Genomic DNA, 24,936 nt, shown 5'->3' with positions numbered 1-24,936 from the left:
GCTACAGCAGGTTCTCAGGGCTGTGTCCAGCCTGAGATTTTACTTGGATTTTAAGTGTTTCCAAAGATGGAGACTCCACCGTCTCTCCAGAAAATCTGCTCTACTGTTTGAACAAACAGTAATATTTTGTTCTTCTGTTTCAACTGAATTTCCAGTTTGTGGCCCTGGCCCCCATCCTGTCGCTCACCGAGAGGAATGCTGTCTTTACTTGCCCCACTGCAGAGGTGTTTTTACACAAGAAGATCCTTCTCTTCTCTAGGCTGAACAGTCCCTGCTCTCTCAGCCTCTCCTCCCTTGTACATCCAATGCTCCAGTCCTGTAACTATTTTAGTGGCCTGGCTCCTGTAAAAGCACTGTATAATACAGGTTTGTTAAGGACATGTTCCAACCAAGGTCCTTATCAAAGTATAACTTAAACCAACAAATAATTTGACCATTTTTTACTATTCTATATTAGAGCTACCTTGTTGTTGATCATGAATTCACCATAAATTTTTTCTCCTCTCAGCCCTTTGGCCTCTTCTGTCTGCATAAGAATATTTATTTAATACTATTTTACCTTAACATTGCATGTATAGCCAAGCTCAGCAGTTCTTTTTAAGGTAAATATTTCAGGACCCTCTTCTGCAATACAGGTCTGGGATGGCTCTGCGAAAGCTTAACTACAACCATCACAGAATTAAATAAAAGGAATGCATTTTGGAAGTATTATGGCTCCTCTTCTGGCTCCTCACTGAAATAAACTACAAGCATTGTCCAAGCTACTTCTTAAGCCTGTGTGCTAAGACAGGCAGGACAAGTGTGTGAAATTAAGGCTGAGTCAAAGCTGAACCCAAAGGCTCATTCGTAATATAAACAGTGTGTGTATGCTGTTCATGGCCAGATAAGTCATATCTGTATCACTTGATAAGCGCAACAGCTATTTCCTTCCAGTTTACTTAACTGGTAGAAATAACACATAAAGTAGCCTCCTCAAGCCCTGACCTTGAAATTACACAAGAACTCAAACCAAACTGAATGCACCTCCTCATCTTCATTAGGTTCCTCAGGGTACCCAAAATACTTTAGGATGCATCCTTCATAGATTGACAGCCATTCCTTTAAAAAAGAGAAGAATTCTTATTAGCTTTCAGGGCAAGGACGACAAAAGACTGCTAACCAACTGGCTTTGGCAGCACATCATTTCCAAACTTCTACCGCCGACAAAAGGGGTGTCGTCGTGTGTCCCTGTTCCCCCCGCCATGTACTGCTGTTCCCGGGGGGGTAAGGAGGGGGGAGCAGCGCGGCCCGGGCGCGGCGGCAGCAGCAGCCCCTTACATAAGTGCCAGCGGCGGCGGGGAGCGCCGTCCCGTCACGCGTGGAAGGGCCGCCTTCTACGCGTAAACTCGGGGCTCCGGTTGCACCCGCTGCTGCCCCGGCACCGAGCCCCGTCTCTTCGTCGCTGCCGTTACCCGCAGTAATTCCCGCTTGTGGCCGCTCCCCGCGCTGGGGTGACTCAAGGCCGCACCAGCCCCGGCCCGAGGCCGGCGTCCGCCCCAGCGCGGAGCTCCCGCACCCTAAAATTCCAACCCCCACCCCGTCCCCCGGCGCGCAGACGCGAGTTAAACACGCCCGCGGGAGCGCGGAGCCTGCCGGCCCAAGCCGAGTCCGGCCTGGCCCGCAGGCCTGGCGGCCGGCGCCGCGGGATGGCGGCAGCGGGAGGTGGAGGGCGGGGGAGGCTCGCCCGGGCGGCGCCAGAATGGAGGGGCCGGGAGGGGAGAGGAGGGGGGGGTCCCCGGGGCAGCCGCTTCGTTTCGGGGGCGCACGCCGAGCCCCGAGTGGCGCTTCGCGGCCGAGCTGCGGCGGAGGCGGCGGCAGGAGGAGCCGCAGGGAGCCGAGCGCCGCCGCGCCGCGCCTCCCCCCCCCCCCCACCTTCGCCGCCGCCACCACCACCGCCCTCCCTACCCGCGCCGGCTCGCCTCGCCCGGCAGCGGCCCCCGGCCCGCCCGGCGGCCCCGGCCCCGGCGGGTGGCTGGCCCGAGGCAGCGGGCAGCGGCGGCGGTGCGCTCCCTTCCGCCTTTTCCTGGGTCTCTCTCGGGCAGTGACGTGACGTGCTGACGGCGGGCCCGGCCCGGGGAGCTTGGCCGCTTCCACTCAGCTCCGAGCTCGGCCCCTCCCTCCCCTCCCGCCCGCCCGCCCCGCCGCAGCCGCCGCCGCCGCCGCGCTCGGCCCAGTCGCGCTGAGAGAGGCCGCGCCGAGGCGAGCGCCGCCGCCCGCCACCCGCACGGTAAGCAGCCCCGGGGCTGGGCCCCGCCGCCCGGCCCGGCCCGGGCCTTCCCCTGCCCGCACCAGGCCGCAGCGCAGGCCCCGAGGAGGCCGCAGCTAGGCCGCGCCAGGGCTCCGGCAAAAGAGCGGGCCGCAAGGCCTGGGTCGGCGGGTTTCACGCTCCTGGCACGGCCCTGGGCAGCGGGGGGGGCGGCGTGAGGGGAGTGGAAGCTAGGGGGGGTGATTGCGGGCCCAGGGGGAGGCGGGTGAGGTTGGTGCCAGGCCCCGGGCCCGGCCGAGGGGGGTTCGGAGAGTGTCTGGAGGAGGAGACAAAATGGCGGCGGCGCGGGGGGGGGGAGGCGGAGGGCGCCGGGCGCCATCTTGAATTAATCGCTCGCCATAGCCTGTGCCTCCGCGCAGGCCGGGCCGGAGGGGGGAGCCCCTGGCCCCGCTCATCGCAGTGCCGGGCTGCGGGCTCCGGAGAGGGAGAGCCCGTAGCCTCCCCACCCCCGCTTCTATCCCCCCTCTCCCCCCGCCTCTCCCTCCTCCTCTTAGCCTCGGCGCCTGCCAGCCAGCAAGTCGCAGGGGAGCTCGGCGCTTTCCGGCCCGTGGCGGCTTCCTGTGCGGCCGCGCCGGGGCTGCCAGCCGTACCCCCTTCTGCTGCGGCACCCGGAGCCCCAGCCCCGCCATCTCATCTATCCTATCCGGACGGCAATTTGGACAGCGCTGGCTGGGCAGCGGTGTGAGGTTCGCCCTCAGCCTCGGTACCCAGACGCCCGGGTGCGGAGACGCGGGGCCCCCCAACCCCCTTGAGCCCCCCCCTTGGTTGGTGCTGGCTGCTCTTCCTTCCCTCGGGCTATCCCGACTCTTGCGGAGGCCCCCGGCTGAGGGGAAGGAGTTTCAAAGGGGCGTCCGAGAGTGGTTATTTCCCTAATTTAGGTTTCGTTGCGAATTGGCTTAGGTATTGTCTGACGCAGAACATCCCCATGAAATGTGGAGGGGGAAAAAAAAAAATTACCGGTTTCTGCAAATACCCACGCCATTGAGCTACAACAAAGAGAAAAAGGCTTAAGTTTTTTTACAAAATGATAAGCAAGCCAGCAGTGCTGATTCTCCTGCCCAAACTGAGGGAGATGCATCAAGAAATAAACGGCTAAATTATTACACCGTCACATTTGTGACATAGTTTTTATTCTTCATTTATCCACCTCATAATCGTGGGAGTTAGATCTGCGATAAAAAAATAGATGCTTTAGGAGTTCTCTTTTTTTTTTTTACCCTTTCGTGTGTGTGATCGAGAGCGTGTGTGTGCATTGCATTCCCCATAAGTGGGTCACAGGGAGAGTTGTGACACTGGAGCAGTAGTGCAGACTCAACCCACGGTGGTCTCATAGCCACAGCGAAGCTTCGGGTAGCTCGGGGCTCTCTAACCCAATTGGGACATGCGAGGCGTGCTGCAATTCTTAATGTGATGGAGCAAGGCACCATGGGAACTCGGTTATGGTTGTACACTAAGTCATCTCGGCGTGGGTAGGGGCTGGAGCTTGGATGTGGGGTATTTTTGCTGTTACGCCTTAGGTTTTTTTTCTGGAAAGGGTTAGAGTTTTGCTGCTGGTGTTTGGTTTATGCCCCGACCCCAAATAAGATGAATTGTTCTTTCCTTAGGAGGAGACAAAGGACTACCTTACATATTTCTTTTCATAAAGATGGTTTCCTCCTTTCCTCTTTCTTTCTATTTTCCCATTTTCTTCCCTTTTTTTTCCCCTTATTTTGGTGAGAGCAGAGAAATGTGACAGCTTCTATGGCATATTAGAGCTCTTCTCACAAAATCCTAAAGTTGCTCTTTTAAAATGTTGCAGCTCGTCTTTCTTTATTTCACCTTGATTATCTTGCTAGACCTATGAAGTCAAAGATTTGTGATGTGGAAAGACTTTTGCGGTGACTGTGTTGCTTTTCTTGACTGATTATACTCAGGAACAGATTTATGGAAAATTTCCAGTTCTGTGAAGTTATTTTATTGCTAATTTATTCCATTAATATAATTTCTATTTGTCCTTTCACTTTGAAAATAGTGCCTTGGCTTTCATAGAATGAAAACCAGCCAAGACTCTGAAAAATTAGATAAAATAATTTCTAAGAACTAACTTTACGAACAGGATTAGGTGCGTTTCAGAGTTGTATTAATTCTCGATCCATGTGAAGCTGATGTAGACCCAAGCCAAGTGAAAGATGTAGATGTATAGTTCTTTTCAGAAATACAAACACTGGTTTTAAACTCCTAGGCGTTTCCTGTTGTAGTGGTAGGAGAGCAGTTCCCAATTTGAAGGAAGAACCACCTAGATTTGGGTGTTTCAAAGGAGTAAGTGGAGGGAAACAGCTTAGTGCCTCCTTCTTTTCTTTGAGGGTTTTGGGTTCCCAAACGAACTGAAAATTGATTCTCTCTGCTTTGGTGCCAGAACATGCTCCTGAGGTAAATGTTGGCTGGAGTATTTTGAAAGAACTGAGAAGACTTTCTGCCCTTCTTGAAGTCTGGCAGGAAAATGAACTGCTGTAATTGCTTCTTAGCCTTATGGTACCACAGAGCTTAGGGTGCTTGCCAAAGAATCTGAAAGTGCTCGGTGTGGTGCTCGCAACTAGAAGCTCTGGTGTTTCTCATGTCACAGAACAGCGTTCTCATCACAGAGCTGCTGGGTGGTACAGAGCTGTGTGGCATACCTTTCTTTCTCTGGCTGAATCTCAGGCCCATGTGCTGCCCCACTCGCTGCTCAGAGGAAGATCTAAGCAGGGAGAAAGAGTATATTTCTCACCTTCTGGGTAGAATGCTCAAAACGTGAGATTTCAGGACAGTTTTAGGGGTTTGTGGTTGAGTTGTTGGGAGTTTTTTTCCTACCCATGATGCCTTTTTGGACTGCAGGTTTTGATGTAGGCACTTTGACCTTTTTAGTTTAATTAAGTCCTGGTTCAAAAGCCTGCGTAGGCTTCTGGTCCTCTTTCTGCAGCAAATTTCGGGGGAGGTGGGCTCTGTGCCCTCGTGGGGCACTTCTGGAGTCTGTGCGGTCCTGCACAAGATGGGTGTTTGTGCACACGAATTCGTTGGTTGGGTCTGGGTGCAAAAGCGTGTTGTGAGAAACCTTAGTTATTAAGAAACTCATTCAGTGAGAGAGCTGGGTTGTTTTTGCTTCTTGGGAACAAGTACCAAAGCATATCTTATCTTTTCTTAGGCTCAGTCTTGAAAAACCCAGGTGCCCAGAAAGCTTCTTCAGTTTGTGTAGGAGCCTCGTTTGCAGCATGTTAGCGCCTCTGTAGGTGAAAAGAGCTCACCGGTAGAGAAGAGGCCGTGCTGTTGCACAAGAGCCTGCAGTTGAAGGTCTCATGGGCTGTCACTGCTGGTGGCAGCGCCTTTATAAAACTGCACCGTCATGAACACCACAGAGGCTCGTTTGTTTTAGCATCTGTTGCCTGGAATTTGAGCAGCAGTGAGAGCATCAGCGAAGAGATGGCGTTGGGCGGCTCCTTTGGGAAGCCGGGAAGGAGTGGTGACAGCCTCTGAAGTCTCATGGGTGAAGAGGGTAGACAGATGATGGAGAACCTCACTCGCAGGGACAGTGAGGAATTTGGGGAGAGGACAGGATAGAGAAAGTACGTGCATGAATCATACATTGGAATTTGTGGTGGAGTGGTGGTCAGGTGTGTGATGAAAGCAGGAAGAGGAGAAAACAAATGCCAATTCTTCCAGTAGCTAGTGGTGAACTGGCACTTCGAGCTGGTTGGTTCCCTGTCAGTCAGAGGCTAATATCTATGATAATACAGCCCTCAAAAGCACAAGCAGAAACAGCGTCTTGAGTCTTCCCAGAGAGCTGGACAGAGAGAGCTGGCTCCTTTGGTGTGTGTGGCCTGAGGAGAGTAGCAGTTTTATTTCCATCAACCCTTAATCCCTCCCACCACCTCCTCCTCCTAAAAAAAAAAAAATCTCTGAATTGCTGATACAATCTTTGCTACAAATTGATGAGCAGCATGGCTTGGTGTGAATGAAGGGAGTATGCTGTAGTTATAAGCTGGAGAGATGAAATGAGTGGGTGAGGAGTTAATGAACATAATATAGGTACAGGAATACAGGAAGTTGGAGAAGCAGCAGCAGAAAAGAAGAAACTAAGCACTGAAGACAACACAGAAGTTGACAAGATGAATAGGAAGCACATTTGCAATAGATTGGCTTAGGTGTATACTGAATAGATGGAAGTAATGTATGAATAATTCTTGCTTAAAGGACTGCATGAAACTTCAGTGTTTTGTGGCATGGCAGAAGTTGATTGCCATCAGTCAAGCTATGTATGTCTTGTATCTGGGGCTGAGGAACACTTTCCTTCTGCTCTTTATTGTGAAGAAAGCGTCTGTGTGAAGAGCCGTTCCTCTCAGTGGTGGGTGCTCTGACAGAGATGCGTGACAGTCAGGATAATTGTGAAGTGATTTATGTCCAGCTGGACACCACAATGTTTTGTTAGCACAGCTGTCTTTAAAATGCAGGGGCCTTCTAGCTGAACATCACACAAATATGGGACCCCTTGGGAAACTATTAGGCTGCTGCTGCTTTTCTTCTAGTTCAATTTTTGGCAATCTTGCTTCTTCAACTTGTAGAAATAAATTTTCTGATATGTAAATTAGGTGGTTAGCTGTGAAAGGTTGAGCTAGAAAAATGTGCAGTCTAGAAAATGCTTGCTGCAGTTTATGTTTCAGAGTAGTTATTTTTTTTTCTTCTGTATAGCCGTTTCCTCCATGAAGACTTAGTGTAAATGGTAGTTGATGTCACTTGGAGAGGTTATGATTCTTCTAGAAACCTTCTTTTAGTGCTTTCTCTTGGTCTTTTGTGAAAGTATCACAGGAATGAGGAGATTTCTGCCTGTCACTCTGAAAAATGTTTGGAGGAAGGAGAATGGCATCTTCCACTCAAGCAGAAGCGTCATCGTTCTGTTGCTTCTTGCTGGTTGTGCACTTAGGAAACTAGTTGGGTTTAGTGCAAGGGAGCAGTACCAGTTTACATTAGATCCCATTTTACCCGACTATGTTTGCCTGATTATAATGCCTGCATGTAACCAGCAAAACTCTGATTGCTGTTTCAGATTTTAGTCAGTACTTCAACTTGGTCACTGCTTCTTTTGTTAAGAAGATTCAAATCTGAAGTTGTTATTATCCACTGAAGAAATGTCATTCTGTTCAAAGAAATTTGGTAGAATGCAACATTTGGTAGTTTTTGAGAACTTCTGATATTTTTGAATACAGAAGCAAATAGGTACTTTGTCTTGAGGCAGGAGGGGTTTTTAGGTATTGCCACACCTGGGGTTTTAAAACGTGCAGTGTTACGTTCTGGGAGCAGCTCACATTGACGATTTCAGTTCCCAGAGTGACTTAAGATTAACTTCCTCCTGACTGCCTAAGTATGAACACAGGGGACATGAAAAGCAGTGTGCATTTCATATTATTAGCTCTCTACCTTTAATTTACCTCACTGAGCTTTATTGATTTGACAATTCTGTATTCCCCACTACCAAAAAAAAACCCCAAAACCAACCAACAAACTTGAGTGTATGCTTTGTCTAGGGTTTTTCTTTGTAAGATTACAAGGAAATCACATTTTCATATCCCCTTACCAGCTGCTTTTGTGTTTGTGGAGCTGTAGGGTTTTGAGAAATGGACCTGGAGTGTTGGAGCTTGCCCCTTTCTAGTTCAGACGCTGGGTGTTTGGTGTTCTAGAGTAGTATTTCTGGAATCCCAGACAGGTACCTTGAGTGAAACCCGGTTCATCTTAATGTCAGGAGGTGTTACCTGTTAAATTCCATGTGCTGAAAATGTCCACTTTCGAGTGCACAGAGGCAGCCTTCATAGTGTAATACAAATTAAATAACCTTTCTTCTTTACCTTCTACAGACACTGTGACTGATGAGAGTTAAAGGCCATGGATGAAGATGGGCTTGAATTGCAGCCACATGAGCCAAATGCATTTTTTGATCCAACAGGTCTGTCAAGAGATAAAATACATATATGAGTGCTCACGTTAGATGCTGTTGACTGTCATTTGTTTTGTCTTTGCCTAAAAGTGCTGTGCTGCATCAGTGCTTTTGTATAGACTAGTCACTTTCAGTTTTTGGTTGGCTTTATTACTCAGAGTCATATGAATGAGCTACTGTTCTGTTAAGTAGTTGTTTGGATATTGGGAAAGAATCTCAAAATTGGTAAACTTTTCTGGGAAAGAAAATGTTTGTGTTAATGATGTTAACACCTACTGAGGCCTTGCTTTATCATATACCTGCCTGTCTTAATTGCTCATGGGTTTTTATACCTGCGTTACCAAATTGCAGTGCAGTGTACAAGTTGAAGTAAAACAGAAGTAATTACTGAAATTAACCACTTCACCCGAGTGTAGTTTTACAATTTAACTGCTGTTTTAATTATGTTTTTCAGGAGCTGATGCAGGACATATGGATGGAGATCAGATTGTTGTGCAAGTACAGGAAACAGTATTTGTTTCAGATGTAGTCGACTCTGATATAACCGTGCATAATTTTGTTCCTGATGATCCAGATTCTGTAGTAATCCAAGATGTCATCGAGGATGTTGTTATCGAGGATGTTCAGTGCCCAGATATCATGGAGGAGCCAGATGTATCTGAAACTGTCATTATTCCTGAACAAGTGCTGGACACAGACGTAGCTGAAGAAGTTTCTTTGGCTCATTGCACTGTCCCAGATGATGTTTTAGCTTCTGACATAACAGCAGAAGCGATGTCTATACCAGAACATGTGCTGACGAGCGAGTCAATGCATGTACCTGAAGTTGGACATGTAGAACATGTAGTTCATGATAACGTTGAAGAAGCAGATATTGTCACCGATACTCTGGGAACAGATGTTGTGTCAGAAGAAGTCTTGGTGGCAGACTGTGCATCGGAGGCCGTCATCGATGCCAATGGAATACCTGTGGAACACCAAGACGAGAAGGGCAACTGTGAAGATTACCTTATGATTTCCTGTAAGTGTCTGGGCAAAGCCACAGAAATTCTTATGACATGGGCCTGGGTGGTGCTTGAAATAGCTGAGGGAGGGTTCGCAGCAGTACAAAACCCAGTATTGTTTACACCAGTGTGGGTCTCACAAATGTACTCAGGTGGAGTGTGCACCGGCTGAAAATTCTGGTGAAGCTAATGGGGAGGAGTACTGGCAAACACATGTCTGACTAGCAGTTGTTCCTGTAGCATTTTGTAGCATACGAACAAAAGAGTAAGAATTCAAGGAAATTATATGCTATATATTTAGTAAGAACTGAAAGAAAATAAATGTGACATTGTTTGAAAGCAGATGTATATGCAGTTTACTAAGATTACTGCCAAGAGATTAAGAAAACAAACAAACAAAAATGATTTCGTGGAAAAAGAAAGTGAAAAAACCCATGGGTTTTTGGAAATCCAAAGGACAATTTGTTGTCCTTGTCTTGGGTTTTTTTGTTAAGCCTCCGCCCCTGACACCCCATTTATAGTTAGATACAGGCAACAATATGGTTTCCTTTGTTGCTAGGATGTGTTTTCTTCTCTTGATTAAGCAAAGGACCGAGGTATGCTGCTAACAAAAAGAGTTGCTATTGCTGCTCATAGCTGAGAAGCAACCGTGAATATCTTAATCTCCCTTAGGAACAGTGGCACAATCCATTTGAATCATATTTCAAAAGACTTAAAGCAGGGGGTGGAGAAAACCAGAGCATATCATCAATCCTTTTTCTACCGAGGATATCCATTTGTGTGAACTAGAGCTTATTCTTAAGCATGTTACTTATGATAATGCTTGCTCAGGGCAGCACCTAGGAACATCAGAGTCACTGCTGAACATTTGTTTGTCGTAGAAATAGAAAAGCTTTGGTAGGCTGGTTTGTTTAATTGCCAGTTCAGGCACTACAATTTTGTCTGACGTTAAAAGACTCCATTGCTGAGGCATACTTCATGCTTTGCTTCAGTTACTTTTTTTTTTTTCTTTTCTTTTTTCCCCCTTTTTTTCACCTTGTTTTTTTTTTTCTTTGGGCCCTTTTTTGAAATGTGTAATAACTTGTTTTAATTTTATATTCTGTACTTACGGATTTTAATGTTGCTTCTCCTTACCTAGGATCACTGCATTTCTTAATTTATCATCTCTTGAGTTCCTTGAGTAACCTTGTGCAGCCATGTTTTGAGTTTATATGAGGTACAGTTAATTCTCTATTATCTGGGAAAACAATGAAATGGGATAATGCAAAATACAGATAACACAAAATACTGTGAAATTGACCCGCGAGATCTTACTGAGGTGAAATAGATGAGGGACGCTGCTCATGGCAGTACTATTTATCCAAGCTAATAAATGCACTTCCTACATTATGGTACAGAGAATCTTTCTGATTCTGGACCCAAGTTGAAAGCAGCTCAAATGCTTCTGCACCTGCAGCATAGTTAAGGAACCAAGTGGGTAACCCACCTATGGATAATTAAGGCCTGACTGCGCAAAGACTCTGGTGGTGATCCTTACCTGTTTCTCATTCCTGAATGTAGCTCTTTAAAATGCTGTTGCTCCTGTCTCTCTGCTCACCCTGCCCCTGCAGGCTGTCATCCTGCAGCAGGGGCGGCAGAGTGAGGCCTCCGGGCTGTTGTTGTAGGAACGCTTTGCAAACTGTGTGTAAATTCAAGTGAGAGGGGCGGGGGTGATACCTATCCCATTCAACCATTCTCAGTGGCTGAATGAGGACAGAATGTCTTGTTAGATGCCATATTGCATGGTCCCTAAAACACCACCCAGCTGAGAAGTCTTTTCAGATGTGGCAGTCCTCCAGAGGTGGTTACTAGCTGAAAACACAGGGATGTAATTGATGGTTGTGCTGGGAGTATTCGCCATTCTCAGTCCTGCCTTTCTGCCTCTTGGTAGTTTTGCAATATATTTTGTTGAGATTCAGAACTTTAAATGTCAGCATTTAAAACAATGGTTATGCTACAACACACGAATCCTTTCTGCTTGTGTTTAAAAGGGTACATATCCTCTACAGTTCATTTTCAAGGGAAGTTCCCAATTGCCACCTACTGTGCTTAAAGCCTGCATAACGAGTTCTTCTGGTTGTGAAGTCAGAGCCTAGTGCTCTTCTATCAAGTAAAAACTTATCTTACCAAATAGTCCCTTCATTGTATGAAAAACATTTGATTTTGAGTGTATATATCTATGCTGTTTATGTTTATTGATGTTGACTGTCCTTGTTGCACTTAGGTGTTTTTTAAAAGGTAGTAACATCAGCCTAGTTTCTGATTTTTCATCCTAACCTGTAAATCTGTGCTTGTTTCTGGCAAACCTTCCTGAACTGCTAGGGCAGATGTTGGACTGTAATTTTGTCTGCCATTACACTATGCAAATGCAGCTGCTTCCCAGATCTGGTAGCTAGACTGTGTTCATTCTGTGACTTTGCTTCAATGAACTCCTTGTTTTAATATTTAATTTCCCATTTAGATGTAATTTAGTTTCTGCATTGATAAGCCTTTGGTCTTTTTCACGTGCAAGATGGTGTTTCTTGGCACAGCTTGTCAGATCACTTACCTTTTGATGTACTCACTATTTTTCTTGGATACTTTGTCTTTGCACTCAAGCTTCTTTTTTGATCTGTGGTCAATTTGGGGCATTTACAGTAGAGCAGAATCAGATACTCATTCAACAAAGAATGCAAACTGCTACTGGTAAGTAGCTTGAAGAAGATTCAGGGAGGTTTGATAAATGAGTTTTTCTTTCACATATGCTGTAAGAAGCCAGCTCATGAGTTTGGTTAGGAAAGGATAAATTGAGTTCTGTCTCACACTGGGACTACTTATTTGGTAGCAAATGTTAAGGCTTGGAAAATAATTTCTCTGTAAGTGAAAGGGTAATCGTGAGATTGCTGTTTGTCAAAACGATAACGCTCCCCCCCCTCCCCCGGGCATTTACTAAACCAAGGCAGATAGCACCTTACCTCTGGCCATGAGGTAGAAATTAATGTTTTTCTTACATTTGGCAAAGTAGGACACATCCTCTGGCATGAAGTCGTTTCATCAGACAAAAAGTTGCACTCTGATACACACATATAAAATCGGAATAAAACACTGAGGCACGGAGGAGGAGATACTGGAGAAAGAGAGGGTAGCTTTACATCGAGTTTGTAAAGACAGGGGCTGCGCTGTGTCCATCCATATGCTTACTCTGCTCTGAGTAAAGTCTGTAATTTGTTGTGTCTGAATGAACACTTGCGATTACAGGAGTCAGATCCCCACCTACTTAAAGAGGGAGAATGATGATTGATTGCATCTTCCCAGAGGTGTAGATGAAATTTAACTTTACTCATCCTTGCTGGAAGCTTAAATTGAAGTAAGTGGATCTGACCAACAAAGCCATAAAGTTCATGCCCTCGTTAGGGTCATCCAGTAGACTTCCAGTCAAGAAATCAAAATGCTTTTATTTGCCTTTTTAGCATGAATAGATACCTTCTCCTTTTTCCCTTGAGGGTCTTAAATATGCAGGAAACCATGTTTTTCTTCCTGTGAGGTAGAAGTTGCTGCTGTGCCTTTGCCTGGCAGCTGGAATGATACCCATGGTTGTTGCAGCTCAGGAGGTCGCTGTGAGGGAGATGAGAGCTGTCCTGAGCTGAGTGATGCCTCACAGCTTAGTCTTGTTTGTGTGCTGGGGAGGGCAGGACCAGAAGTGCCAGGGTACCAGTTTGGAGCTCAGGAACTTCTCTTCTGCCAGGCTGCTGCCCTGGGGAAGCTTCAGGTGCATAGGGTATATATACTGGTGCTCGTGTGTGAGGGCAATGGCATTAAAATCAAAATAGAACAGATTTCTGTTTTCTCAACAAGTTAGAAAACCAGCTTTGCCATTTAAGAAATAACTGGATGATAAAAATAACACAGTCAGTGGACTAGGAATTCTCTGCTATCGAGTGAAGTACAAGCAAAATGTTTCTATCCCAGATAACTGAACAAAGTCTGTCTGGGGACCAGCATGCTTTTAATCTGTTTTAGGGAAAACAGGATAGTTCATAGTGGCCTTTTTCATTAAGAATGATTAAATAGGGTTGTTTATTTTGTAAGCAGGCAAGTATCCCATGATACACATGTTTTTTTAGCAGTGAAGAGAATCATTTGGGAACATAAAGGCTGGAAAAAAATAGATTATTCTTGTGTAATTGCTCCATAGGTGGATTTTGAGGCTGGTGTAGAGACAGACATTTTCTTAGAGTGCTTGTAAGAGTTGTCTTAGTTTGTTGTTTAGCAGTGAGCTAAAATACTTAAAAAAGATGGAAAGTTTCTTAGTGTCTAAGTGAATTTTATTTTTTACAACCCTTTTATTTTCCTCATTTAATGCCATGTAAAGCAGAAACAGCAGGAAAAAATAAATGTAGAAGCTTATGGAAGCCATTAAAAAAAATACAGACCGTTACAGATGCTTGGATTTTTCTAATTAGGAATAAAAGACTGCAAGGCTGCAAAGTCTGTATCTGCTGATCCATTAAATATTGGATATAAAACCCTAAACCAACTTCTTTGGTAAAGTGCATGTGTCACAGTTAAACAAAAAACGTACCGTTTAAGCAAATGCAGGATCTGGGGCTAGCATTTATACTTCTGTGTGGGGAAACTGGCCTCAGCTGGGGCTTAAATACTGTTTTTATTATCAGTGCCCAGGAGCTTGTTTCTGTCTGTCCCAAAAATACCACTGGACATGTTTTAATAGGAGGGTCAAATACAGGAGATAATTATTGGTTGTATATTGTAGTTTATGACATTATGTGTGTGGGGGGGGGTTATTAGATGTAATGTTTTTGGAGACAAATGCTGTCATCCTGATAGAACACATCAAACAATGTGGTACTAATGCTGCCTGCATCTTTCATTTCTTTGCTTTACTCTGTATTCCTTTTTTTTATATGTTGGTCTCTTTTTGCTGATTTCCTTGTAACGTAAATGGTAACTCCGGGTTTTAGATATGCTACTTTTTCATGTTGGGTGACACCTTTCTCACCTGCTTGTACTTCTAATAAAAAATCAAGTGTTATATTTATATGGAAGTAATTACTGCAATTTGGAGAAATGCATACTTTTTTTATTAGTTGTTTCTTACAGCTCATAGTATGCAAAGAGCAGGAGCCTCTCATCAGTGAAGTCTGAAAGAACATCAGCAGACCAGCCATAGGATGCATTCTTGCAATTTATGTAAAACAAGGTCGGGTCTAATAATTTTTCTCCTTTTTTTTTAACTTGGAGAATTGGTCTAAATCCACTTGTTAACTGAAGGAGACCTACCAGCTAATAGAGGGGGGAAAATAATATATTTGAAGTTTTTTTAGTGTCAGTTAATATCTAATTAAACAGAGGCACAAGGTGTGGCAGTATTGGAATAATGCTGGTCTGAACTTTTTTCTAGCATGTGACTCAAGATTAGTAACTGCCCAGCATGGCTACTTGAAAGGAAGTGGTCTCTTATAAGCTTAACTAATACTTTCAAGTACTTTGGGGGTTGGGTTTTTTTTGGGTGTTTTTCTTTTTTTGTAATTGCAAAGAGGAACAATGTGAAAGAAGATCAGTCATGCGTGGTATTATGTGTGATCCCTTGATGGGCTGTGAATTCAGATGAAAAATTCAAACATCATCAGACTTCCAACTTCAAACATTGATCAGTCAAGTATTTATGAATATCATTTTCTCTGATTGTGAGGCAGGTATGTGGAGAATGCAGAAACATAGGGAAAGTGTTAAATAGAAATCAAATTTCACAAATGCTGCCAGAGCATCAATGAATCAGTAGAGATAAATGCTTATGTAGCCTTAGGACAAAATACCACGGAGATGGTACGTGGCAGGATACATGCCCATTCTCTTTCACCTTGTTTGTCTCTTCTGATTCTTACCTTTTTTTTTTTCCCTACCTTTTTCTTTCCCACCCTACTTTTCTTCTTGTTACCTGTATGCTACTTTACTGCAAATACTGTTACTTTCCAAACTCTTCAGGGACCTGGTTTTTCAAGTATTACTACCTGCCAAGAGTGACTTTCTTTGAAAAGTTGGCGTAATACTCCTGTGCAGTAGTTTCCTTACAGTTTAATGGTGCTGTTAAAAATATTTAAACCAGTTATGTTTTTTTGAAACACTTTTGAATATAGAGGAAAACCAGGGATAAGTAAGTTCTAAAACGATTGATTTTTAATTTTTTTTTAGATGTGGTGTTTAAAGATGAGTTTGAACCTTGGAGAATTTATTTTGAAGAGTAAATGGAGTATATTGTTAAGATCTGGAATTCTTCAGTTGTGTGAAAGTTGTCAATGGGCGCTTCCATACATGTATGGAAGTAAAAAACCTCTGTTTTGGGTAACAGAAGCCAGCCTGTTTCACATGATGCATGGGGGGTTTGTTTTCTCTCTGATTGCTTCAGCCGTAATTTTCCTTCCTTGAGTACGTTCCAGCCTGAGTTGAGCTTGGTGGCAGCCTTCCCCTTTGGCTGCGGTGGTGCAAAATCAGTCTACGCTGGTTTGAAAGCCTTCCAAGTACACGTGCGTGGCGCTGGGAACAGCCAAGTTAAAGGAGAACAACTGCGTCGGTCTCGCGTAGGAGCAAGAGCAAGCTCTGCTTTTGTCAGAGCTCCAGTGGCGGTTGGTGCTTCGTGCCTGTGCCAGAGAATTTAGGGGAGTCTGCTCAGGGCTGTGGAGCTGTGGTGTTAACCTGATTCAAAAGAACAACCCAGGGTTTTTACTTCTGAAGCCATTTGGCGTTTCAGCTGCAAGATGTTACCTTGTCCTGTGATGCACAATCATTTTTTAAACGTGGTGCTGCTTGAAACATGCTGCAGGGTGGCTGTCGGTGATGAACTTGGCATAAGAGTGTTTAATGTTTTTTCTGCTGCTCTTCTGGTGAGGGGAGAGAGACCAATTCATTTTAGCACTTCATAATTTAATATTCGTCCTATTTCTTGGCAAATAATGTAACCTGATTGAGAAATTGTACTTAAATACAGTTGCATGTGATACATGAGACACAACACGTACTAGTTTATCTAATTTAAGGGCTAATTTATTGACTTCACAGCCGGAAAAGAATAGTAATGATGTTTTGAACTTTTTTTTTTAAAGTAGATCTTAAAGTAAGTGGAAGAGTTGCAGTTACTGAGTAGTAAAGCTATGGTTTAGCTATGGGGGTAGTTTAATGAATGCCAGCAAAATGAGCATACTTTATTAAGTATTTGTATGTTCAAGGTATGGGAGTTAAAAATTCTACAGCATTTATGGGACAGTTCTTGCACTTCTTGTAGTATGAATTTCATGTCCTGGTGTTGTGAGTGGAAGGTGAGCGTGGCTCTGAGGGAGCCCTGTCCGCCTCTCCTTTACGAGCAGTGAAGTCACAGATGGCAGAAGTACGCCATCGCGTTACGAACTCTTAAGTAGTCTCCACACTCAAGAAACTTCTGTGGCTTCAGTAGTTGGGAGATCTCTGAACCAGTCTTGAGATGCTGGATTGGGTTTTTGTGAACGCATGCTTAGCCTTTTTTTTTTTCTTGAAAACCCCACGCTTGGTAAAGTAAGATGGGGTGTGTGTGTGCGCGCGCCAGCGTAGAGTGTGGCTCAGGAATCCGAAATGTGTTCTCACAAAGCTGGCTGCCAGCCATGTTTACGTGGGAGGCCAAGGCAAGTTCTGGCAACTCAGACTGACGTGTGTTGTCGGTGCACTTCTGAAGAGGGAGGGAGGAGAATCTGTGAGATAATAGTAAGGACACTGGGCTACCACATAGAACGCGGTGCCAGTCCCTCTCAGCCAGTTGAATAGGTTCACCCCTGCCGTAGCGACAGGGCAGGCTCCGACACCGTGCTCGGTCCCTCAGCTGTTGAGTGGATTCGAACCATGGAGGGGATTCTTCCTGTACCTTTCATTTAGGCTTCCTTTCTAGTTGGCTGAAGAAGCATCATCAGTCACCCTGTTTTGCAAGGAGCCAGGTCTGACTGGCCAAAATCGTACCACTTAGAGACATGGGTGAGCAACAGATAACGCAGATAGCGCTTTTGGAAAAGAAACAGTTAGTAACTGCTTTCACCTTCACAACTAATAAGTTAAAAACTGAGAGTAAGTGAAATTATGCCACAGAGTAAGTAGTAACATGCAGGTTTTTCCTACCACCATCTTGCTGCAGAGCATTATTTCCCTATTAGTACTGTTTGCTGTGGTGCTCATGCTTCTAGTCGTGTCACTGCAGCACTTGCAGTTCCCCCCTTAACTTACAAGATACAGTTTGAATTTATTTATGTGTTTATTGTCAGTGTTTTCAAGGATATGAAAACACATATTTATGGGTAGGTTCTTCATGACAGTGTAATCGTAATCTGCTTCCAAATTTGAGTAATACTGTAATAAAAGTCTTTCGTATATGTCTGTCTCTGTGTGACTGAATAATTGTATTAACTTGTTTTTCTAGTGGATGATGCTGGTAAGATAGAGCACGAAGGTTCTGCTGAAATTGCCATGGAAGCAGAGTCAGAAAACGGCTCTTGTAAAGTGGATGGCATTTGTCCAGAAGTCATCAAGGTGTATATATTCAAAGCAGATCCTGGAGAAGATGATTTAGGTAAAATATGCTGATTTGAGAATATTCCAACCTGACATCTGAAACTTTACCTAAGTAGAGACTGTGGTCATCTGTAAAGAGCTGTGGGTGTAAATGTTAGAGAGTTACAAACTTTCAGTTTTCTGTGGTTTAGCAATGAATTTGAACAAAGTGTGATTAAAATATTTTGCTCTGGCCTTCCTAATTAGGGGGCACGGTGGACATTGTGGAGAGCGAGCCAGAGAATGACCACGCAGTTGGATTACTTGATCAAAATACCAGTATTCGTATTCCAAGGGAGAAAATGGTTTACATGACTGTAAATGACTCTCAGCACGAAGATGAAGACTTAAGTAAGTAGGTGGCTTTCATCTGGGAGCAGGGATTTTCACTTTGAACCGTGCAGTGTTTCTATTCAATTTTTCTTCTTTTTCTCTTAGACGTTGCAGAAATAGCTGATGAGGTTTATATGGAAGTCATTGTAGGAGAGGAGGATGCAGCAGTGGCCCATGAACAGCAAATTGATGACTCTGAAATCAAAACTTTCATGCCTATAGCTTGGGCAGCAGCTTATGGTAGGTGATACTCACCTAACTCTTCCTGGTGACACCATCTGTAGCAGACTGCATGGGATTGGGTTTTTTTGAGGGACGTGGAATATTTGTGCTTTTGTGTTTGTTTTTAAAGTTTTAGTTTAAGAATGGTGCCTTGGCATAATGAGCCTTAAAATTAAAAAGAGAATTAGAGAGAAGCTGTAAGGCAGGCTGCTGCTTATTCTTATTTTAACAGGTATTTTCCTTCATATTTTCACATTGTAGAAGGGGAAGGACACAGGCTTTCAGCTGAAAATACGCATCACAAGTACATCTGTCCTTCACAGTTTTAGGACTCAGTAAGAGCTGGCTTGGGAATAGAACTGAGTATTTTTATGTTTGGGGCGGGGAGGGAGGGAAGCAGATGGGAATATGTAAGATTCAGTGTAATACTGGAAGAAAACACTGACCTCTAGCTTGATTTAAATGCTTTCTGGAAGGAACATAGAAATACGTGATTTTGCTAATGGATATAATTAAATATTTGATTTTACTAATGGAGATAATTAATTGATTAACAAAAAAAAAATAATAAATCTGGAGGGAGACGTCTTAAAATTATATCAGAATCTGGGAAATATTTCCAGCCTGCAGAACCATCTTTCTTGAATGTTGGTGTCTGAGCATCAGCCGGTGCACAAACTGATATCCAAAGCTTTGTAAGCTGGTAGGCCAAAATACCATCTTAGAAGTGTTTCTTGGTTGCCCCCTTCTCCTTCTAAACAAACTTTGAGTTAACAAAGCAGAAGAAATAGTGGAGTGGAGGGCAAACCTTGGGTTATGTGTCTGCGTGGTGTGGATGGGGGTGATGGCGCCGGCAGACAGATGGCAGGGCAGTGTAGAGAGCGCGCTAGGGACTGGAGTCCCAGACGTAAGTTAAGGGAGGGCCAGAGTGACAGATAACAGCCTGTGTTAAAGATGTCTTAAGAGATGGATGGTAGTGCACCCAGAGCCTTATCTTGGGCTGTATGCTGGTGAGCAGTGTCACTGGGGATGAAAATGCAAGAGCCAGGTTGAGTGAGAATTAAAGATGAAATTAAGTGACATTCAGTGATTTTTCAAGAAGGAGGAGAAAATTTAACAGAGTGCATTAAGAGCAGAGAGATGGAATTGAAAGGAGAATTTGAGAATTTGGAAAACAGTGGAGTCATTGCATTGTCAGCAGTAAGCAACCTAACGTGCAAGGTAAGAGTTGACAGGGAAGGGAAGAGACACTGAAGTGTGAAGGCATGAAAATGGCAGAGGTGACTTGTCATCTGCACCTTTCAGAACTCTTCCCCACTTCAGGAGGGTTTAGGAGCTGACAGCAATGGCATCTTAAAATGTTAAATTTGTTTTGTTGCTGTATTGTAGCAAAGCCGAGTCCCACCAGGCTTTGTGTGCCAGCAAGTTTTTGCAGTGTTATTTTAGTACTAGGCAGAAGCTGGAGGCCCAGTTTGTGTTACGCTTTAGAAGGCCGCCTCCTGCACCCCTAGCAAACTGTGTAAGGTGCAAACCCGAGCAAAGTGTGTAAGGTGTGAAATGGGCTTGTGTTTTCAGAGTTTGCCACACTTAAGCCAGCGAATGGGTCGGAACCCTCAGGCTCCGAGTCTTCTTACATTGGTCATGAATATTCATTTTGCCGTTCTACAAAGGGAGCAGCTATTGAGCAACTCTCACTTTCTTCCACTTCAGTCTTCCCTTCTTATTTGTGTGCTCTGCTTTCACTAGGAACTGTTGCCTTCTGTTGATTCAAGTAAATACTTAATGGCAAAATTTGTTATTAAAATTTACTGATGCCCTCAAATCACCAGTGTTAAACTGACTGCCAGTAAATACCTTCCTGAATATATAGATATATTTACTTGTCATTTTCATTGTTTTACATCCAGTGCTGCAATTTGTGTATTAAACACGAAGCTCTGTAAGGCAAAGGCTGTTCCCTTCTTTCTGTTACACAAAACCCAGCATGCTCTTTGTTCCCAGTAGAGAGAATTTGTAAGTGCTAAAGCATCGGGTGTGCAAATAGTAAGTAGCGTGCTCGGCGTGCGAGTCACTGGCTGTTCAGGACCATTCTTTGATCGCAGTTCCAGTTCTGGAGCGTGGTGTGTGAGGAACTCCAGTCAGGTGAATTCAGGTGTCCAGAAGTGAATGGGAGCTCACACGTGAATGCATTTCAGGACTGTGAAGAAAATCAAGCACAGTAAATTCTGTGACGTGCTGTTGTTTACTCATGTTAAACATGTTGGGCATAATTACTGAACAAATAAATGCAAAAAAACCCCAAACCCCTGCATTTAAAGGAGAGCTCTTTGTGAAGTGGAAAACTGTTAATTCCTGTTAACTGTGCACTCCTGTAAAACTAGTTTGACACAGCCCATGCTTTCATGTTCGTAATACCAAACAGAATGCCGTAGTTACACACAGAGACATTTTCCAGCTCATCCTGTACATTATTACCATTTGATTACATGTCCAGATAATAGTTTATAGTCTCTTTTTCTTATAATTACAGAGTTTGTTCCTTGAATAATCTTCAGAGTGATGACAGTAGGTAACTTTTTCACTTGTCTTCTTAGGTAATAATAACGATGGCATCGAAAGTCGGAATGGCACTGCAAGTGCTCTTTTGCACATAGATGAGTCAGCTGGACTTGGGAGACTGGCTAAGCAAAAACCAAAGAAGAAGAGGAGGCCCGAGTCCCGGCAGTATCAGACAGGTGAGTGTCTGGTGGCCACCAGCAGAGTGGTTCCTCTCTGTGCTTCTCCATTAACAGATGTGCTTTGCTGGTGGGGTGTGCCATGGCGTGTAAAAAACAGTGCGTCTTTCAGGAGTTGTTTGGTTGACAGCACTTCTACCTCATAAATGAGTGCATATTGTATTCTAAAGTTCTTAAATGCATACTCGGTTTGGATTGCAGGGGGGAGCTTTTAGAGGAAACCATCTCTGATATAGGAAGAAAAATGGTATCACAGCCAAAGGTTAAAATCCTTTCAACTTGCCACACAAATTTTCATGTGCAGTGTAACTTATTTAAAGGTGATGTTAGATAAACGGTGTTCTGTCATAGTAAGTTTTAAAAACCCTTTTTATCTTCATTGAAAACTATAGACAATACATTTCATTACATCAGTTCAGTAAGTAACCAGAAAATCTGCAGGTTAGGTGTTGCAGTTGGTAGTGCAGTGCTTTAGCTGTGAGGTAAATTGCCTTGATGTTCATGCCAGTGTGGGTGCTTGCATCTGTAAGAACAGATGTGCTGGTCTGGCATGATTTGGTTTCTTCTGTTGCTGTGTTAGGGTCTGAGCGATTTGTTTGGTCTGATAAACTTGAAAACGCACAGGACTGTTCTCTTCGGTAGCCTTGCTGTAAATTGTACTGAAAGTTTCGTTCCAAATTGTGACTTAACTGTAGGAGTTCTGTTTTGTCTAGCGCTGAATTAGTAAACCAGGCAAATTTTAATCTCAGAGTTTGCTTTTTCTGGTTCCAGCTACCCAGTCAGTCCTCCTCCTAAAACATTTTTAGAAGAGAGCGCTTTTTAGCATGCCTAGACAAATTCAGGGTAAACAAATCATGCTGATGGATGAGTGCAAGTTCAGTTCCAAAGCTTTGAGGCGTCCCAGTGTGAAGTGTGTTCTCACTGGTTTCCTGCTTGATACCTCCTCAGCCTGTAATTGTGACAGATGGCACAAGGAGGAGGTGTTAGTTTGGGGGCATGTGAATTGTAGTCAGCAGTAGGTGATTAAACTGCCAGATCAAACTTCATCTATGGGGTTTGTGGAACATCATAGACCGTGCGTGTGCTGCGCTCGCTGCCTAATGCTCGGTCTTGGCGAGTCGGCTGCTGTTCTTTGCACCGGCGTCACTTCCTGCGCAGTTCTAATGCGCAAACTGGGTCAGGATTCTTCAGAGCAGAGTTACTCGAGGTGAAGAACAGCTGGTTGATTCTTCTGTTGTCTCCATCAAAAACCAGCATTTGCTTTCGCCTGGTAATGAAAATGAAGGGAAATAATAATTTCCCCAAATTTCTTCTACCTAAGCCGGTTACAAGCTTGTTTGTTGTATAGTGTAGTGTGTGTGCCCAACTCTAATCTTTCTTAACAGTTTGGCTTATTGTTAAGGTTGAACTACGACATCCATTGAAGTGTAGTAATACTGTTGTGTAATACTGACGAAGGGTTTTCTGTTGTTTTTTTTCCCAGCAATAATCATTGGCCCCGATGGTCATCCGCTGACAGTCTACCCCTGCATGATTTGTGGAAAGAAATTTAAATCCAGAGGTTTCTTGAAGAGACACATGAAAAACCACCCGGAGCACCTTCTTACCAAGAAGAAATACAGATGCACAGACTGTGATTACACTACGAATAAAAAAATAAGTTTACATAACCACTTGGAGAGTCATAAGCTGACCAACAAAACAGAAAAGCTTATTGAGTGCGATGAGTGTGGGAAAAGCTTCTCTCACGCCGGAACTTTATTCACTCACAAGATGGTGCACAGGGACAAAGGAGTTAATAAAATGCACAAGTGCAAATTCTGCGACTACGAGACAGCAGAGCAAGGATTGCTGAGTCACCACCTTCTAGCTGTCCACAGCAAGAACTTTCCTCATATTTGCGTGGAGTGTGGCAAGGGATTCCGCCACCCGTCGGAGCTGAAGAAGCACATGCGGATCCACACTGGTGAGAAGCCCTACCAGTGCCAATACTGCGAGTACCGGTCGGCCGACTCCTCCAACTTGAAAACTCACGTAAAGACTAAACACAGTAAGGAGACGCCACTCAAGTGCGATATTTGTTTCCAGACTTTTTCAGATACCAAAGAGCTACAGCAGCATACTCTTATGCACCAGGAAAGCAAAACACACCAGTGTTTGCATTGTGACCATAAGAGCTCAAACTCGAGCGACCTGAAACGACACATAATTTCGGTCCACACAAAAGACTACCCCCACAAGTGTGACATGTGTGACAAAGGCTTTCATAGGCCTTCGGAACTGAAAAAACACGTGGCGGCTCACAAGGGTAAAAAGTTGCACCAATGCAGACATTGTGACTTTAAGATCGCAGATCCGTTCATTCTGAGCCGCCACATACTCTCAGTCCACACAAAGGATCTTCCCTTCAGGTGCAAGAGATGTAGAAAGGGCTTTCGGCAGCAGAACGAGCTGAAAAAACACATGAAAACACACAGTGGCAGGAAAGTGTATCAGTGTGAGTACTGTGAGTATAGCACTACAGACGCCTCAGGCTTCAAACGGCATGTTATTTCCATTCACACAAAAGACTACCCTCACCGGTGTGAGTATTGCAAGAAAGGCTTCCGAAGGCCTTCAGAGAAGAACCAGCACATTATGCGGCATCATAAAGATGTTGGGCTGCCTTAAAGTCTCTTTCACAGACTTAACGGCTGGAATTAGAAAGGAATTTTGCCTTCCGGGCAGATAGCTTATTTTAAAGCCAATCACCTGCGATCACACACACACACACACACACATATACAAAAAAAAAACCCAACAAAAAAAACCCCAACCATACTGTGCATTTGATTTGTTGCTGTATAAAAATAGGATTATTGCTTCTAGTTGACTTTTATACCTTTTGTTCAATAGCGTGTTCTGAATTCTATTCAGTTTGTTTAATAAATGAAGAAAAGATGGCAACAATAAAAGTTGCATTTAATAAAGTAAACCCTGTCTCTTACTGAATTTTTCAACCGTAATAGTTTATTTAAGTCTATTTATCTTACTGACCTCGTTGATACTCACAGTGTCCATGTTAATGCAGTTTTGTCGTGAATTTTGAAACTAGAACATTTCTCTTTGATACCGATTGTCAGAGGTGTGTATACGATGGCGAATTGTGATGTTGAAGATGAAGTCGCTCGGGCCCTCCTGACTGTCTCGTTTTGCCTATACAGACTTTGTGGCAGGTTAAACTTTTGTCCGTTTGAGGAGTCACATGTCTTAACTTCATTGTGGGATAAAAAAAAACCCAACCTATTCTGCGTTCTAATTCAGGTTTTGGGAGAGAAATGCTTCGGGGTGTTTGTTACCTCCCTTTGGCCGGTTTGAAACTTGGCTCAAATACTCTGTTCATTGTTCTGTGCTTCTGTGTCTTTGAAAGGTTTTGCCTGTTACAAAATGAATTTGTTTTGCTGGGTTTTGGGGTTATTTTTATTCCCAATTTACTGCTGTCTTGATGTTGGAAACGTAAAATACTGTTGTTCCGTTGGCAGAGTTAATCGATCACGACTGTCTGTCCGTGCCGGTAAACGTACCTCAAGCTCAGTGCTTTTATGTATATTAGTGTTCCTGCGAAAGAACCGTTCGTGGTTCGGGTCACATTTTTATTGTGAGTTGTTTTCCAATAAAATTTAAGACCAAGAGGTGCCTGGATTTTGGAAACGAGGTCTTTACAGGGAGAGCTCCAGAAGGGGGATGGCGTGGAGCAGGATGAGGAGTTCAGAGGTGTTGTACCGTAGATCTCCTTAGCGAGAAAGGGAGCTT

At 44.1% G+C, this 24,936-nt stretch overlaps 1 protein-coding gene across 1 annotated transcript; it reads left to right on the top strand.

Annotated features, from left to right (window-relative positions):
• The first annotated feature begins 2,202 nt into the window (after positions 1-2,202).
• On the top strand, positions 2,203-24,130 carry ZFX (zinc finger protein X-linked). Its single transcript, XM_084279287.1, has 8 exons — positions 2,203-2,266; positions 8,167-8,255; positions 8,701-9,267; positions 17,724-17,873; positions 18,062-18,205; positions 18,293-18,427; positions 21,004-21,144; positions 22,628-24,130. Exons 2-8 carry the CDS (start codon positions 8,195-8,197, stop codon positions 23,812-23,814), a joined length of 2,385 nt encoding a protein of 794 aa, XP_084135413.1. The 5' UTR covers positions 2,203-2,266; positions 8,167-8,194; the 3' UTR covers positions 23,815-24,130.
• The last annotated feature ends 806 nt before the right edge of the window (positions 24,131-24,936 follow it).

The sequence above is a fragment of the Gallinula chloropus genome (assembly GCF_964237585.1).
Source record: "Gallinula chloropus genome assembly, chromosome: 1".
NCBI lineage: Eukaryota > Metazoa > Chordata > Aves > Gruiformes > Rallidae > Gallinula > Gallinula chloropus.
The sequence above is the reverse complement of the archived record's forward strand: the minus strand, read 5'-3'. Positions and strand labels throughout refer to the sequence as shown.